Here is a 16618-nt window from a genome sequence, read left to right as displayed (position 1 = left end):
GCGAGCAGTATCTCTTCAGGATAGTTACAATTTGCAGGGTGATATCATGTAGGATTTAAACATTTCTACGTGCAGATTAACACTTGGCCATTCTGCTGTGCTTTTATTCCCAAATACTGTAGAACAGTTCACTCACTCACAATGTACTGTACAAAGCTCTTTGACAGTCCAGTAACAACTGCTTTTCTAGATTGTAGATAAGAATACATTGCCACTGGTTGGATTTGTGACCTTTAGTATACTGGATTTAAGAATTCATCTAGTGAATAGTTACTAATAGTACTAAAACTGAAATCCCTTTTTAAAAGGTATTTATTATTTATTTTGTTTCAGGACCGTCTTGACTCTTTAACTGAAGTGGATGACTCAGGACAGTTAACTATCAAGTGCTCTCAAAATTACTTGTCCCTGGATTGTGGTATTACTGCATTTGAACTGTCTGACTACAGCCCGAGTGAGGATTTGCTTGGTGCCCTGGGTGACATGACCTCCAGTCAAGCTAATGCAAAACCACTTGAATCTTGGAACCACAGGGAGATGGAAAAAGACTTTCCAGAGCTTATCAAAAGTGTAGGATTACTTGCAGTAGCAACTGATTCCATTGTTTCCAAGTGCAATGAAGCCATTAATGTGAAAGAAACCCATTTACCTCTTTCAACAGAAGATAAAGGAGAAAGCAAAGACAGCAACACATCACCTGAGCTTTCACTGTTTTCTCCTTCTGGGAAGTCACCTCTCTGTACAGGATCGTGCTCTGAAGATGGCATTTTATCAGATGACAGAAAACCAGTTTCCAGTTTAGAGAAACACGAATACAATCCATTGCACCATCTTGGTGCAAAAAGCAAACAGCATCCACACTGTGAAAACTCAACTCCCAAGAGGTCAATAAGAGACTGCTTTAACTACAATGAGGATTCTCCCACACAGCCTACATTGCCAAAAAGAGGTCTGTTTTTAAAAGAAGAAGTGCTTAAAGATGATATGGAAGTCAGTGATGTAAAAAAACCCACCTCTCTTAGTTTAAAGACTGAAATGAGTAGAAGTACACCCTCATTATTAGATCCACCAGACAGATCCAAGCTTTGCTTGGCTTTACAATCATCTTACAATGACAGTCCATCTGCTGTCAGTCAGTCATATGACTGCTTACATAAAATAGGTGATAGAAGCCTTGAGTACACAATAAACAATCACTTTAAGGAAAGTTCCATAAGTCTAGGTAAGTCTAATTGTTACATTTGGAAAGAAAAGCCAAGGCACAAAAAATCACATGATACTCCTGAGAAGGTGACATCATGCGGGACACCTGTGGGTATACCTAACACAGCTTCAGCAACGCAGGTGAATCAAAAAGGGAGCTCAGCTCTACAAAATGGAATTCCTTCCTGTAACTCTCAGTCCATGGGAGGTACAAAAACAGATTCTGTTTCCACATCATCTGATACCTGCAATCAGAGAGAACTGAATGGCCAGTCCCAAAGTAAAAATGAACAATCTAGTTCACCAACTCATAGCCAAGAAAGTGCATCTTCAACTGACTCAGGACCTGTTATCTCCTCCTCACCTGTTCTTCCAAGAAATAGGAGCAAGAAGAGTTACCTATCATCACCAAGTTATGATAATACAAATGGTAAAGTTGTTGAGGCCTGGTATGGTTCCGATGAATATTTAGCACTTCCATCACACCTCAAACAGACTGAAGTATTGGCTTTGAAGTTAGAAAATTTAACAAAACTGCTGCCACAGAAACCCAGAGGAGAAATCATTCAAAACATTGATGACTGGGAGCTGTCAGAAATGAACTCAGATTCTGAGATGTATCCAACATATCAGATTAAAAAGAAGCACAAAAATTTGGGTAGGGTTTCACCAAGCTCTTCAAGTGACATAGTATCCTCTTTGGGTGACAGCATTGAATCTGGGCCTCTGAGTGACATTCTTTCAGATGAAGAGCTTTGTGTGCCTGCATCTTGCATTAAAAAATACATAGAAGACAAGCCAGGAAAGCCTGTAGTGACTGTGTCCTCTGAGAAAAATGAGACCTCAGCCTCAAATAAATCAGCTTTAATTCAACAATTGATGCAAGATATACAACACCAAGACAATTATGAAACTATATGGGAAAAAATTGAGGTAAGGCCAATGCTATCCTTAATTGTGTTCTCATGTGTCGGTTCTTCACAAGTGGTATGAACATATATAAATGAAGGGGCTTTGTTTTATTTAGATTGACTCAAAATCAATTGAATACTCTCCCAAAATTGTAGAGTCAACTGGAAATGTTTCAGTTGATACAAAATATTTTTTTAACTTTGTTGATTTGCCTAATTTGTTTTTAATTTCAGTTTGAATTGTTCAAGATCCCCCCCCCACACAGTTTGGCCCCTGAACTGAAAAAAAATCCATTATTTGCTCAGCTCTAGTAATGAGTCATATTGTAGGTCACCAATACTAGAAAACACTAATTACCTGAGGTGGTGCTTTCATGCTTCGCATAGAATCATCCTGTCAATAGAGCTTTTAACACTTCTAAGATTCAGGTACATTTACATGCTGCTTTTGGATGTAGCGCAAAATAAACTAGACATTAGGAAAGCAAGTTGGATTGTAATTAATTGCATACACATCTCAATGATGTTTGAATGAAGCGGCACTTAATGTACTCTGCCAATTTTTAATTCAGTTGCTCTGGTTCAGAGATAGTGGGGGGAGGCGGGGGGAGAGTTCCTGATTCTTGCTATATCCCTTGTAGTAACATGTTCTGTTTTATCCTGTAGTGTATTCTCTCCCCTGAAGTGATTTTCTTTCCACCTATGTTGTCCCTGCTCTGCTTAGCACAGAGATAACATTATGATTTCCGCTGCTCCAAACAAGTTTTCCCATGTATCACCACCTTACTGTCCCCAAGCCAACTTTATAGTCCCTCTCTAACACTCAGATCTGAAGGAGATAGGATTTCCTTCCAGGCTGCTGGTGGTCTCGGAGTTCAGGGCAGCTGCATTCCCCTGCTGTGGTTCAGCAAGGGCATCCACTCTAGGCTCCCACGTCCTCAGTCATTACCTCACCTTTCTGTGGTCTCTCTCACTCACCCCCCCCCACACCCTGGTTTTTCCCAGGCTGCACAGTTCCCTGTCTACATTGTGAATTCTCCAGCAAGCCAGACTGCCTAAGCATGCCTGCTTTGCTGAGAGGCTATAAACAGTGTAATTGTCCATAGGTATAAGTTCATAGAATTTAAGAATATCAGGGTTGGAAGGGACCTCAGGTCCAACCCCCTGCGCAAAGCAGGACCAATCCCCAGACAGATTTTTGCCCCATTTCCCTCAATGGCCCCCTCAAGGATTGAACTCACAATCCTGGGTTTAGCAGGCCAATGCTCAAACCACTGAGCTATCCCTCCCCCCTACACACATCTTTTTGTAAACAGGCACAGTTATTCTTAAAGTGGAAGCATTACAGAGAAAACATACTAAAATCAATAGATGAACTTACTTGCATGCTAATAAGCTTAGCAGACATCACTCCAGTTCCAACAAGGACTCTGGCAGATGATCAGTCCTTCAAGCCACACCAAGAGTTTCTTCCATGGTCACAAGTTCATAACAGCTGTTAGCTCAGAACTCCATCAATCTGTGAGTCCTTCCTTTATATAGCTAGGGGCTCTGGTTTGGTCCTCAGGTGATCAGCAGGCAAAAGTCCCCTACTCAGGGTGAATGGTCAGAAGTCTGAGTTCTTGCAGAACCGGAGGTTTACATTGTTTCAAATAGTCCTTTGAAGCTCATAATGCTTCCCAAGTTTTTTACATTAGTCATGTCTCTCCTCCACCCCCAGAGACATTACATATCATCCTACAATAATACATAAAAATCTGTATTTTAGGAATTCGTTGTATTAAAAATACTTAAACTTAATCCAATAAGATTTGTTCAGGATACTGCAGGAAATTGCCATGGAGGTAACTCATTTTAAGAAAGGAAACAAAGGAGAGAATCTGACAGCTGAGGAAGAAAAGGGCCATACGGAAGAAAAAGATAAACCTTGGAAATAGATGGGTTGGTGGGTTGTATGGAATCTGCAAATAAGGACTTGTCCACAGTACTACTGAAATAATATAGTGAGCACTGTGTTTAAACGTGGTGATTGCTTCCAAGGTTCTGGTATGGTATCCTTGGACATTGGAGAGGGATAGAAGGATATTATTCAAGTCATGCTAACCAAATCATCCAATATATAATCTTCTGCTTGGTTTTGTAGCATGCCTGTTAGGAAAAAAGACTGACCCAAACTCTTTAGAGAATATGTGTTAGAAATGTTCTAACACAGGCTCAATTGTGAAAGAGGGCCAGAGTAAGAGTGGGACTTTAGATAGAGAAAGGCCAATTCCAAAGTGTATAATCTGCCCAGCCTAAGGAGAGAGATGTAATAAAGAATCATGTTTGTATTTCATCCCAGAAGATGTAAACTGATCTGTTTGGCTTGAAAAAAACATGTTTGGGGGATTCTGAATAAAAATGAATTTGAGATACACCTCTACCCTGATATAACATCACCCAATATAACACGAATTCGGATATAACGCGGTAAAGCAGCGCTCTGGGGAGCGGGGCTGCGCACTGTGGCGGATCATCACGTCAGCATGTCTGGCTCCGACACACTGCTCTGAGTGGCATGTTAAGAGTGCCAGGCCGGGGCAGAGGGGTTCGATAAGAGGCAGAGGGTCTCGGGGGGTGGTCAGAGGACAGGGAGCAGGGGGAGCCAGAGCCTGAGGAGGGGAGCTGCAGTGCAGAGGAATGTCACACGGGCTCCAGCTGGCGCCGAGAAGTTGGGGAAGACAGGTCCATGCAGGGAAGTTGCGGATCCAGGGCAGGGAGAGGTGCCCGTCCTAGATGGCGCTGTGCAGGTGCCCCTGTCCTGGCACTGGAGGGCTCGGCACACAGCGGGCCTGGCTGGCAGGCTGCGCCCCACTCTCAGCAGCGCCGGGCGAGCTCTCCGGGTCCATAGTGCGCCACACTACCTGCCCGCAGTCAGGGGCTCCATGCACCCCGGCGGGCAGCTGGCCACGGCATCATCACTGGAGACGGGCTGCATGGGGCTCTGCAGAGGAGAAGAGACAGGCTGAGTGCAGGCACGCACAGCAGGAGCCGCCCGCCGATGGCTCACCCTACCCTGGCACCATATGGGCATGGGGCAGGGACCAGGCGCACGTGGGCACCTCGGGCGAGGCTGCCTGCCCTGCTCCCCTTCGCGGGCTCAGCTGCTGCACCAGGCTGGGCGTGCTCCGTAGATAGGGCAGCAGCCGCCAGGCCAGTTCCCCCTACCCCGCCCCTGTGGGGTTTGCCCCAGCTGATGTGGTCGAGCAGGTGTGAGCGCTTCCGTGTGCCAGGTCCCCGGGTCCTAGCACCCATCCCAGTGCAGCGCATGGCTCAGTGTGGGAGTCCTGGGGGTGATTAGGGATGGGGGTGTTGGATGGGTCGGGGGTTCTGAGGGGTCGGTCAGAGAAGGGACGGGGCTATTTGCTGACTATTAATAACGGAGATGCTCGAGGCCAAAGCAAGTTCGATATAACACGGTTTCACCTATAACACAATAGGATTTTTTGGCTCGCGAGGACCGCGTTATATCGGGATAGAGGTGTATGTTCTCAAATGTTCCACCAAACAGAGTATTTTAAAAGAATTCTAAGGTCTTGCCAAATCCTAGAGTTGCCTGAGTTCTCCCATCCATAACTAACAATTCTGCCCTGCCTCTTCCCCCAACTCTCAAAAAATCATTCTTTATTTGCAAATATTCACTTTCAGATTTATTTGTATCTATATATTGAGCCAGATTTTGATCTCAGTTATACCAATATGAACTGCTTTGGTGAGTTACTCTATTCTGATATGACTGAGATCAGAATCTGGCCCAGTATATTTAAATGACTGAGCAATGTGAACAAGAATTATTGTTCTTAATTGATCTATGTTGCATATGTATGGCTGAATAACAGGCAATAGAAGACTCCTCCGTTTTGTGAGATTATGAACCATCATAAACAAAAACTACCTCAGACACCACAATATCTATCTCACTCACAATCAAGTTCTTTCTTCGTTATCTCACCTCACAATTCACTAATCTAAACACAAAAGCAGATGTGCACCATTTCATTTTTATGCTCATTAGTCTGCATTTTGTTGCACAGCAAACGTGATTTAACAAAACAAGCCAAAGAACAGGAAGCTCTTTTCAGTGTGCAAGTATAAATGTCTTACTGCCACGTTTCAACAATAATTCAGTAATTCCTCTGTGAGTGGCATTTTTGTTCTGGAGAGTCAAATCTGAATGTAAAGCTTCATTAAGGACAGCCAAAGACTGGTGGAACCAGTTCTAGTAATGAAGCTTTCTAGCCTAATACTTTTTATTTACAGCTGTTGTAAAATAAAATTATAATGCAGTCCATCCTTCTTTTTGAAGGAACCGCAGCCTAGAAATGAATAGAAGCAATATTTTAGCTAGTGTGACTAAAAGAAATATATAGGATATATCATTATAATGGGAGATATTTTGAACTGGTATGAACCTAGCACTGACCTCACAGTAAAGAATTTGTTGAACCTATGTTAAATAATTTATTTGAAGCCGCCTTCTCTGTCCCAGTCATGCCAAGGCTGTTCAGCCCTTCCAGAAATCTGGAAAACATGTTTCTGCATACTTCCAAATTATTCAAATAAATTTTGCCCAGATACTGACATGGTGTAAATATTTCTTTCCACCCCCACACAACATCTGCTTGATTCGAACTGGCCAAGTTACTAGTTAATTGAGCAGCAGAAATATTTTTTAGTTTATTAATAATGAATATTCTTAAAAATTTGAAGTACATAGGGAAAACTCTCCTCACAACATCATTTGCTACATGTACATTCTTTATTTTCCTCACTCATATCTCTAGCATCCAAGATAAGGTCAGTTGTTGTACCAAGGTTTGCTGTTAGCCGTGTCCTCTGTGGCATGCTGAACCAAAATTCTGTGGTTGGATCCTTTGAAGTATGCAGCATGGGACCCCTGAATTCTGTGGTGCATTGGAATTTCTTCATCAGTTCCAAGTACATTCAGAAATAACTTTTTGAAATCAAATATGAAAATTAATTGTACAAAATGCTCTATATTCCTTTTATTGTGGCAGTACAAAACTTTTTATTAGTTTTTTTTCCAACACCCGCTACTCAGCAGTAATCAGAATTCTGAGGATTCTGATACTGTCATTCATACTAAATGAGAATACTGTGAAATGGTCACTAATTTTCTCATCTTCTCTGATTTTTTTTTTGTGGGGGGGGCACTGTTGCAAGGCTTGCATATGCAGGTCTCTCCACTTGAATGAAAATACATCTGCTTTTCGTGCGTGTGTGTGTGTGTGTGCGCGCGTGCGCATGCATACGCACGCACGCCAATGTCTGGAGCAAAATGCTGAATCTTCCCTGTTGGAGAGATTTGCTTGCAAAGAGGTTCACTTGTTTCAGGTACCATTTCTGGATTATGCAACTGAAAACCTACTGGTTCAGTTTCCCAAGTATAGTTCCTTTCTGCTCAGCCAGTCTGCCTACTGTCCTGGTTTCCCTGGATGTAAGAAGCTTGTATGTGTAGACCCCATCTCTCCAGTTGATACAAAATCTGGTGAACTCTCCTTGAGCTGCAACTGTTCTGTGGTTCGCCTGCTGCATCTTTTCAGCAGACTTCCATTGATTGCCTGGAGCTTCGCCATATGTTAAGGAGAGGAGAACGCTGCTCTGACTGCCCCCATGCTGAGTAATGAACACTCCTGAGACTCTGCATAGAGAGCAGGATACATGCTCCATTGATTCTGCCAGGGCTAGGCACGGGAACACCTCTCCCAAGATAGTTCCCCTCCCCACCTCACACAACCACAGATCCTAGATTGAGCCTGAGACCTTCCAGTGGGGCAGAGAGTAAAGACCCCATCCAAATAAGTGGGAGGGGGACAGGACATCAATTTTGCTGTGAAGGGGGTGTCAGAGAAGAACCACATGATCAGTTTTGTGGAATAGTGGGTACTAGGGAAAGGGGAACACAGTGTAGACCTTACTAGAGGTGATTAGTCTGTTGGGGTAAGGTTGGGTGGATGATGCTGTATGGAAGGATCACTTATTGAGTGGGTCATCACAGAGGATAATTGAGCTGTGGGGTGGCAGAGTATGGATTGATGGGTTTGGTGGAGCAGAATGTGTTTTAGAGGCCAGAGAAGTAACTGGAGAGGCTGAGGGGAAAATGAAAGGTAGGGGTAGGGATTTGAATGGAAGTTTGTGAGGGGTTGTGAGGGGAGGAGTGAAGAGAATTAGTTGATTGGAAGGTATGAGGGGGGAGCAGACAGTTGATTAATTAGGGAAAGGATGCGTATAGCTAGGACTGGGGCCAGAGGATGAATTGGGGTTGCTGATGGGCAGGCATGGGCTGAGTCCTTAAGCAGGGACTGATACTAGATTAGTCTGGGGAAGCAGATCATTTAATAGAGTGTCCAGGATGATGAAAAGAATTGTTCAGTGAGGCTTGTGGACACCAGGGAAAGAGATGGATGGACTGATAGGGCTGAAATAAGTGGAAAACTGGTTGGGGATATAAGATTGATGGGTCTTGGTACTGGATGACAGATAAGGAACAATAATGGATGGACTAATTGAGCTGAGGGAGAATGAGAAGGAAGTGGAGAGCAAGAGAGAGGTGAGCACCCCTGTAATGGCTGAGGGCAAGAAAGAGAGAGAATAAAGAAACCTTGGAAATGAAAAGACTATGGGAAGGGGGTAGGAACAGGCAGACAGAACAAGTCTGTGTTCTGAGTAGTTTCTACAGTGTATTGAAAAAGTATCTTTGCTTCTTGTAACAGGACACAAATGTGTGATGTAGTCATTTTGATGTTGATATTCTCCTGCTTTGAAAGCCATCCCTAATTCTGAACACAGGAGGAACCATTGTGTAAGCACTGGGATGGGCTAGCTGCCCAAATACAATCCCATCTAAAACTTTAGGTATGTACTTGGGCAGCTAGCCTGTCCTGCTACTTGCACTGCTGTGGCTACATTTCTATTTTTAACATGCTAGCTCAATCAAAGCTAGCACAGGTATCTATACCCAAGATGCCGATTATACCTCCAGTTCCAGTGTAGACATACAAAGTGTGACCTGTCCACTGTCCATTTGCAGTCTGTCCAGATCAAGATGTTTGACTCCATCTTAAGTTGGCTCCATGGTGGCAGCATCTTTTTCTCTTATCCTGCAATAGGTAATTCTTTGTCTTCCACACCTTCTCTTCCCTCCAGGTAGGATCCAATTTGAGACATACCTTGTGCTTCTACCTCAAGATAGTCTGATGGCATGGCCAAGCCACCATGCCATCTGTCTGATTATTAAGTCTGCAGTCTACTGATCCATGCAGCAAAACACTTCCACACAGGTTACATAATCTGTCCAATGAATTTACAAGATTCTTCTGAAAGCACACTGTTGGAATGCATTCATCTTTCTGTTGTGTACCTTCACCATCTGCCATGTTTTCCAGGTGTACAATAGAGCTGGAAGGACAATTGCATTGTACTATCTCATTTTTATTATTGGGACAATCAAAATAAAACAAAAGAAAGTAACACCACACAAAGCGGAGAGTATGTGTGATACTAGAAAGGTTAGTACGGGATAGGCAACCTATGGCACGGGTGTCGAAGGCGGCACGCGAGCCGACTTTCAGTGGCACACTCACTGCCTGGGACCTGGCCACCATGCTGGGGGGCTCTGCATTTTAATTTAATTTTAAATGAAGCTTCTTAAACACTTTAAAAACCTTATTTACTTTACGTACAACAATAGTTTGGTTATATATTATAGACTTATAGAAAGAGACCTTCTAAAAACGTTAAAATGTATTACTGGCACACAAAACTTTAAATTACAGTGAATAAATGAAGACTCGGCACACCACTTCTGAAAGGTTGCCGACCCCTGGTTAGTAGATATAACAGGGAAGGCACATTTCAAGCTGCAACTTAGCAATAGATGTGAAAAGTAGACACTGACAATGGCAGTTTTTCAAATAAGTATGTGTGGATTACAGTGGGAATGAGAAAAAGTAAGAAAAAAGAATGACTCCAACCAAATACATGAGGCTTGTTGAAGAGAGGAAAGAATTAAGAGAATTCAACAAGAACAAGACAGCAGTAAAAGAGTTATTTTGCACCAAGAATATGTGGACAAAGAGGAGGAAGTTTAAAATTTCAGTCAGAAGAGATAAGAGAATGAATGGAAAATAAAGCAAGAGAACCTGATGAGGTGTATAAGAAAGGGGATTCTAAAAAGCTTTTTCTAGTATCTAAACAGCTGACATCACAATTCTTGAACTGTTGTGGTATTGTGAAGGCTGCAGATAGTATGATTTTAATCGCAGAGGAAGGACTGAGAGCCCGTTGGATGGAACACTTCCAGGGCTGTGCTTAATGAGTCAGAACACTAATGCAAAATTGAGAGGTGTGAAGAAATAACCAACATATCTATATCACTAGAAGTAATAGCCTTTGAGAAAGTAATTCAGGCTATAAACTGAGTCAAGAGAGGTGAAGCACCAAACTATGAGAGAGATGCTGAAGTGTTAAAAGCTGAGAAGGAAGTGATGGTGAACTACACGTGCACGTTGTTCAGAATGGTTTGGGGAAAGGAGAACTGTCGTAAAGATTAGAGAAGAGCTGTCATCTGTAAAATGCCTAAAAAGAGTTGCGGACCATCTTATTTGTGATAACTGGAGAAGGGTGACACTCCTATCTGTACCTGGAAAAGTGTCTTGTATTGTCATTTTGAATAGGATAAAAAGGCTTGAACTCAACCAGCTTATACACAGCTTTGGTTACACTAGTCTTGTAGAATGTGTGAGTTAGAATTTGTTTATCATCTTCTAACAACACACCTTTAAATTCTAGTCTAGACAAAGATGCAAAATAGAGTTCTGGGAAACTTCAGTTGTGTTTTGCCAGGTGTAAATTGGTAGAGTCTCCATCCAAGTCCAAACACAAGCTATTTACTTGCTGTGGTCAAAATGTCACCTCTTCTAATCTCTAGTTTCATTAACAAAAAGCTAGCTAATTCCTAAATAAAAATACATGAACTGCAGCCTAAGCCTTCTCACTATTCAGCTCCTGTGATTCCTTCTCTCAGGACCTGTCTCTCCCAGAGCCTTTCTCCTTCTGCCAGCAGTAGAGTCTAATAAGCCTCAATTGCTCCCTTGAATGAGCACTAATTAATATGCAGATCCTGCCAGGCAGAAGATGAATTGGGGAGGTGAGGGTGGAAGCAGCAATATTCTCCAAACTCTCCCCTCTCCAAGACCAACCCTCATTTACTTGAGATGCATAAATCTGCAAAATATTTTCAGCCCTCTTCTGTCTTGTACACAGTGACTTTAGCTGATCTTCATCCTTTATTTTTCAGCAGACTTGATCATCAGTAAGGGCTGACCTTTAAATTGTCAGCATTAGATATCATGCCAGCAATGGTGAATCAGGACAGTTCCCAGCAGTGTTGTTTCAGGCTCTCTGTAGACTCAGACAGATACTGGAAATTTAACTTTCCAACTAAAGGTCTAGAAACTTAATTTTTAGCTGCTTTCTTTTTTATTTAAGATTTTGGAACACAAGGTGCTGTCTTAAGCCAACCCTATCTGTTGGGCTCCAATATGTACTAACGTGAGAATCTTGCCTCTCTACTGCAAATGTGAACATTACATCTGATTTTGATTCATTTGCTTTCACACCTCCTGAGTTTTGCATCAGGTTTCAGGTTCAAACAACCCACCCAGACTGGGGACGATAGGATAGTAAAGAATGAATAGAAGAGATGGTAGTGATTGAACAGTGGTTTCTGCAACTGTTTAAAGAGTTACCTGTCACCAGTCTGCCAGTTTCTGGTTTTAAACACAGAAAACTTACCTGAAAAACAAGTTCATGGGTCAAATCATTTAAATTCCTCTTATGAGATGACACACTTTAACCTTTACTAATCAATTAGCCCTATTTCAGTAGGAAATGCTGAATTAAGAGTTCTAATTTCTTTTGTGACTCATGGTCGTCATATAATTCATGTCAAGGACGTAGTAGAAGGTCAACATATTCACTAATTACCCAGAAGCGAACGTGTTCCATTCTAATTCAAAGGCAAAAGCCATTTTTCCCTCCTAGCCCTTTCTGCTGCATTTCAAAATCCTTTAAGAAATGGTAATGTAGCACCCTCATGAGGCCAGATCTCACTACTGCAGCTGCTTGACAGATTTTTAATATACTTTCTTGTTTAAATTAACAAAACACATGAAAATATACAGAAGTGTTAAAAATGTAATAGCAAAAGATAAATTGTAATAAAAAAGCCTGTACTCTCTAATGAAAAGAATATTTTTTTCTTTAATGAAGCCTCTACTGTTAATACATGTTCTGTGCAACAAAATTTTATTGCAACAAAATTAATGCTGAAATTTATGTTCTGAATTAAGAAGCAATAGCGTAAATATGCAGCTGTTCTTAGGTTTACAAAAGAGAACTTGCACTTCTATAGATTTTGTGAGATCTATTGTAAAAGCAAACTCAATCCACTGCAAACAGTTTGTAGTGATAGCATCTCGCTACAAATATAATTTTATTTGTTGGTAATATTTAAGAACCTACAGTCATATTATTTTCAAAATCAGGGCTTAATCCTACCTGTGGCTGCCAGAAAAAAATGTCTAGTGCTTTCTTGCTTTAAAGTTTCACTTTAAAGTTATTGACAAAGCTACTTGAAAAAGTAAAGTATAAATTACATTTGTTAAAATAAATTCCTAAGAGCTGCTCTCATACCAACTAGGTGAGGGTGTGTATTTTGTCTGTAGATCACTCTCCAAACATCATGGGCCATTTGTCAGCTTCAGCTCTTAGACTATGGCCAAGCATGGAGAGAAGGCACAAAGCCCTTTGTACAATTTAATGGAGAGGGGTGAGTGGAGTGTGTTCTGAACACCCAGGTGAAGAGAGGGGCAGAGCTGTCAACCAATCACCACTTGGCAGTGAGTCAGATCTGATGCATGGGGTACCAGCTGGATAGACATAGGAGGCCCAAGCCATCAGTATGTGTTGTCTGGGAATGTCTTGTGGAGAATCCTGTGAGGAAAGACTTCAATTCCCACCTCCAGAAGAAGTCTGGGTGAGGTCTTGGACATGGAGTCTGAGTGGACAATGTTCGGGGCTTCAATTGTTGAGGCAGCACAAAAAGCTGCGGCCTGAAGGCGGTTGATGACTGTCTTGGTGGCAACCCTAAGACCCACTGATGGACACCAGTGGTGAGGGAAGTTGTCAAGGCGAAGAAGGAGGCCTTCCAGGAAATGCTTGCAAACTGGACTCCTGATACGGCTGAGAGGTACTGGCTGGCAAAGAGGGCTGTGGCTGTAGCAGTCGTTGAAGAGAAAGCCCGGGCTTGGGAGGAGTTTGGAAAGACCATGGAGAATGACTACTCAAAGGTGTTCTGGCAAACCAATCATCACCTTAGGAGGGGTTGGTGGGATGTTGCCCAGGCTGTTTTCAGCATGGGTGGTGAAATGCTGACTCAGCTGAGGAGATTAAGAGATGGAAGGAGCACTTTGAGGAACTCTGCAACCCGGTGGACACGCCCTACTTTCAGGAGCCAGTGCTGGAAACCCCCAGTGAGATCATATCTATTTCTGATGCTGAGGTCACTACAGCGGTAAAGTGCCTTCATAGTGGTAACCAAGGTACCAGGGTGGACGAGATTCACCCAGAGATGTTAAAAGCACTGGACAATGTTGGGGTGTTGTGGTTAACATGCCTCTTCAATGTTGCGTGAAAGGTGGGTGCAGTATCTCTGGACTAGCAAACCATGATGGTGGTTCCAGTCTTTAAGAAAAGAGACCAGAGGGTGTGTTCCAACTACTGAGGGATCACTTTCCTTAGCCTCCCTGGCAAAGTCTGTGCCAGAGTGTTGAAGAGGAGGCTGTGCCCGTTAGTTGAACCTCAGATTCAGGAGGAACAATGCAGATTCCATCCCGGCTGTGGAAAAACAGACCAACTCTCTCGCAGATATTTGAGGGATTGTGGGAGTTTGCTAATCTTATCTACCTTTGTTTTGTAGACCTGGAGAAGGCATATAACCGCATTCCCTGAGACGTCTTGTGGGAAGTGTTGCGGGAGCATGAGGTGCCAGTGCCACTTTTGTGTGCTAGCCGGTCCCTCTATTCTCAGAGTAAGAGTTCTGTTCATATTCTTGATATTAAGTCAATTTCATTTAAGATGGGCGTTAGACTACACCAACCTCAACAGGGACTTGGAGGTGGCATCTCTGCTGTTTGCAGATGATGTCCTCCTTGCTTCTTCAGACTGTGATCTCTGATGCACACTTGAACATTTCGCTGCTGAGTGTGAAGCAGCTGGGATGAAAATCAGCATCTCCAAATCAGAGGTCATTGTCCTTCCCCAGAAGAAAATAGCCTGCTGTCTCCAGGTGAAGGGGGAGCAGCTGCCCTCAGTGGAAGAGTTCAAGTATCTAGGAGTCTTGTTCATGAGGAATGGTAAGTGGGAACGTGAGATTGACTGGCGGATTCATATGGCGGCAGCAATGACGCAGGCATTGTACCGATCTGTGGTGGTGAAGCAGAAGCTGAGTTCTCAGACAAAGCTCTTGGTTTACAGGTCAGTCTACATCCCATGCTTACCTACAGTCATGAACTTTGGGTAATGACCAAAAGGATGAAATCACGGGCACAAGCAGTGGAAATGAGGTTTCTCCGCAGGATGGCTGGGCTTACTTTGAGTCTGGGTGAGGGGCTCGGCTATTCAGGAGAACCTGGGAATAAAGCTGCTGGATTGAGAGGAGTCAGCTGAGGTGGTTCAGACACCTGATAAGGATTCACTGTGGGAGCCTTTCTTTGGAACTGTACTGGGAAGTCCCACTCCGAGGAGGCCCTGAGATCAACCCAGGACACGCTGGAGGGATTATGTCTCCCGGCTAGCCTGGGAATGCTGGGGAATACCCAGGAGGAGCTGGAACCTGTTGTGGAGGAAAAAGGAGATCCAGTCCTCTCTACTCTCCATACTGCCACCATGACCCTTGTTGACAACAGGGGGCGCTACTACCCCTGAAATGAATCTTTACTGGATCCCGGTGAGCAGATTACTGTCATACCAGTGAAAAAGGTCTACTGTAATTATCTGCAATACACAGCAGTTTATTGAGAAGGAACTACATAAGCGGTAAAGGGTTATATTAAGCACATAACTCTTACGTTAGACATTAAGAACTATACATTAAGAGCTATACAATCCTCTTAATGAGTCTCTCTTTTGCAAACATACACAAACAGGCTCTGTGCTAGCCTCACTCAGGTCCTGCTTGGCAAACAGAGAAGGTGGTTACGAACTTTATAGATGGCTTCTTCCCCCCTGGTCTGTTCTTCTCACCCCTCTGATCTGTCTCAGATTCCCGCAAGGCAAGACCTTGGTTGCCTTGAGACCCCTCTGGTTCACAATCCTACTCGAGCCCATAGAGCAGAGTTTTGTCTACTCTGTCTAGCAGTGTTGTTTCTTCAAGCGTCAATTAAGGAATCCCAACCAACAGCAATTTACTTTGCTTGATTCTTATACTCTTTTTCCTCAAAGGAGTCCCACGTCTTAAAAGCATGCCCAGTGGGTGTGTGGTTACTAATTTTTACTTAATTAGTGTTTTAGAAGGGGCTGGGGGGAGGGTTAGTCACGTTTACTCACTCATCAATCATTCACTCTGGAGCTCTGTATGGTGTTCTTGCTGTAAAGTCACTATAACCACGTTGATCTGTGGTCCATGCTGGAACTTTATACATGTGATATTTACTTTTGCATGGGCCCATATTTGCCAACCAATAGGTTCAATATCGATCGTACATGCAGACTTTGCCAGTTCTTTATAAAATTTGCTTCTGCTTAAAGGGAACCTGTCCCCAGGATCCTTTGGAGCCATTCAGCCATGTTTAAATCATGTCAAGTTATGCTCACACCATTCATTCAGTATGGCCACACCAATTTGGCACCATCTCAACAAGCCTCATCTGGAAAAGTAGCATAAAGGGAAAAGAAGAAGATGGGTTAGTGGAGCAGCCATGTATGGGGGGGGGATCTATGTATCCCCTACACACCACAGAGGGGGTTCCTTGCCAATTGCTAGGATGGTCATGTATAGAGGGATCATTAAGGGCAGGCTGGAAGAGGGGCTATAGGACCCACACTTACATATATTCATTGGTGCCAAGACTCTGCACAGAGGGTGTGTAGGGGCAGCAGCTAACCATAGGTAGGAATAGCAGCTGCAAAGGGGCTGTTCCACCCCCATCTGCTCACCATGGTGTCTGCACAAAGCCTAGATACTCAGGCTATGCATGACCAGTAGGGTGACCAGACAGCACGTGTAAAAAATCGGGATGGGGGTGGGGGGTAATAGGAGCCTATATAAGAAAAAGCCCCAAATATCGGGAGTGTCCCTATAAATCGGGACATCTGGTCACCCTATTGACCTGGAATGATGGTAACAAAACGCTGTTTGTTTTCTGGGCATGGAACTAAACCAA

At 43.3% G+C, this 16618-nt stretch overlaps 1 protein-coding gene across 1 annotated transcript in view; it reads left to right on the top strand.

Moving 5' to 3' along the window:
- The window catches only part of AKAP6 (A-kinase anchoring protein 6), a 304961-nt gene that overhangs the window by 67121 nt on the left and 221222 nt on the right, over positions 1-16618 (top strand). Inside the window, exon 4 of the mRNA XM_045013477.1 lies at positions 334-2136. Coding sequence (XP_044869412.1) covers positions 334-2136 — 1803 coding nt within the window. The remainder of the gene's footprint in view (positions 1-333; positions 2137-16618) is intronic.

Source organism: Mauremys mutica, chromosome 4 (genome assembly GCF_020497125.1).
Source record: "Mauremys mutica isolate MM-2020 ecotype Southern chromosome 4, ASM2049712v1, whole genome shotgun sequence".
Lineage (NCBI taxonomy): Eukaryota > Metazoa > Chordata > Testudines > Geoemydidae > Mauremys > Mauremys mutica.
This window is presented reverse-complemented; position numbering and strand designations above follow the sequence as displayed.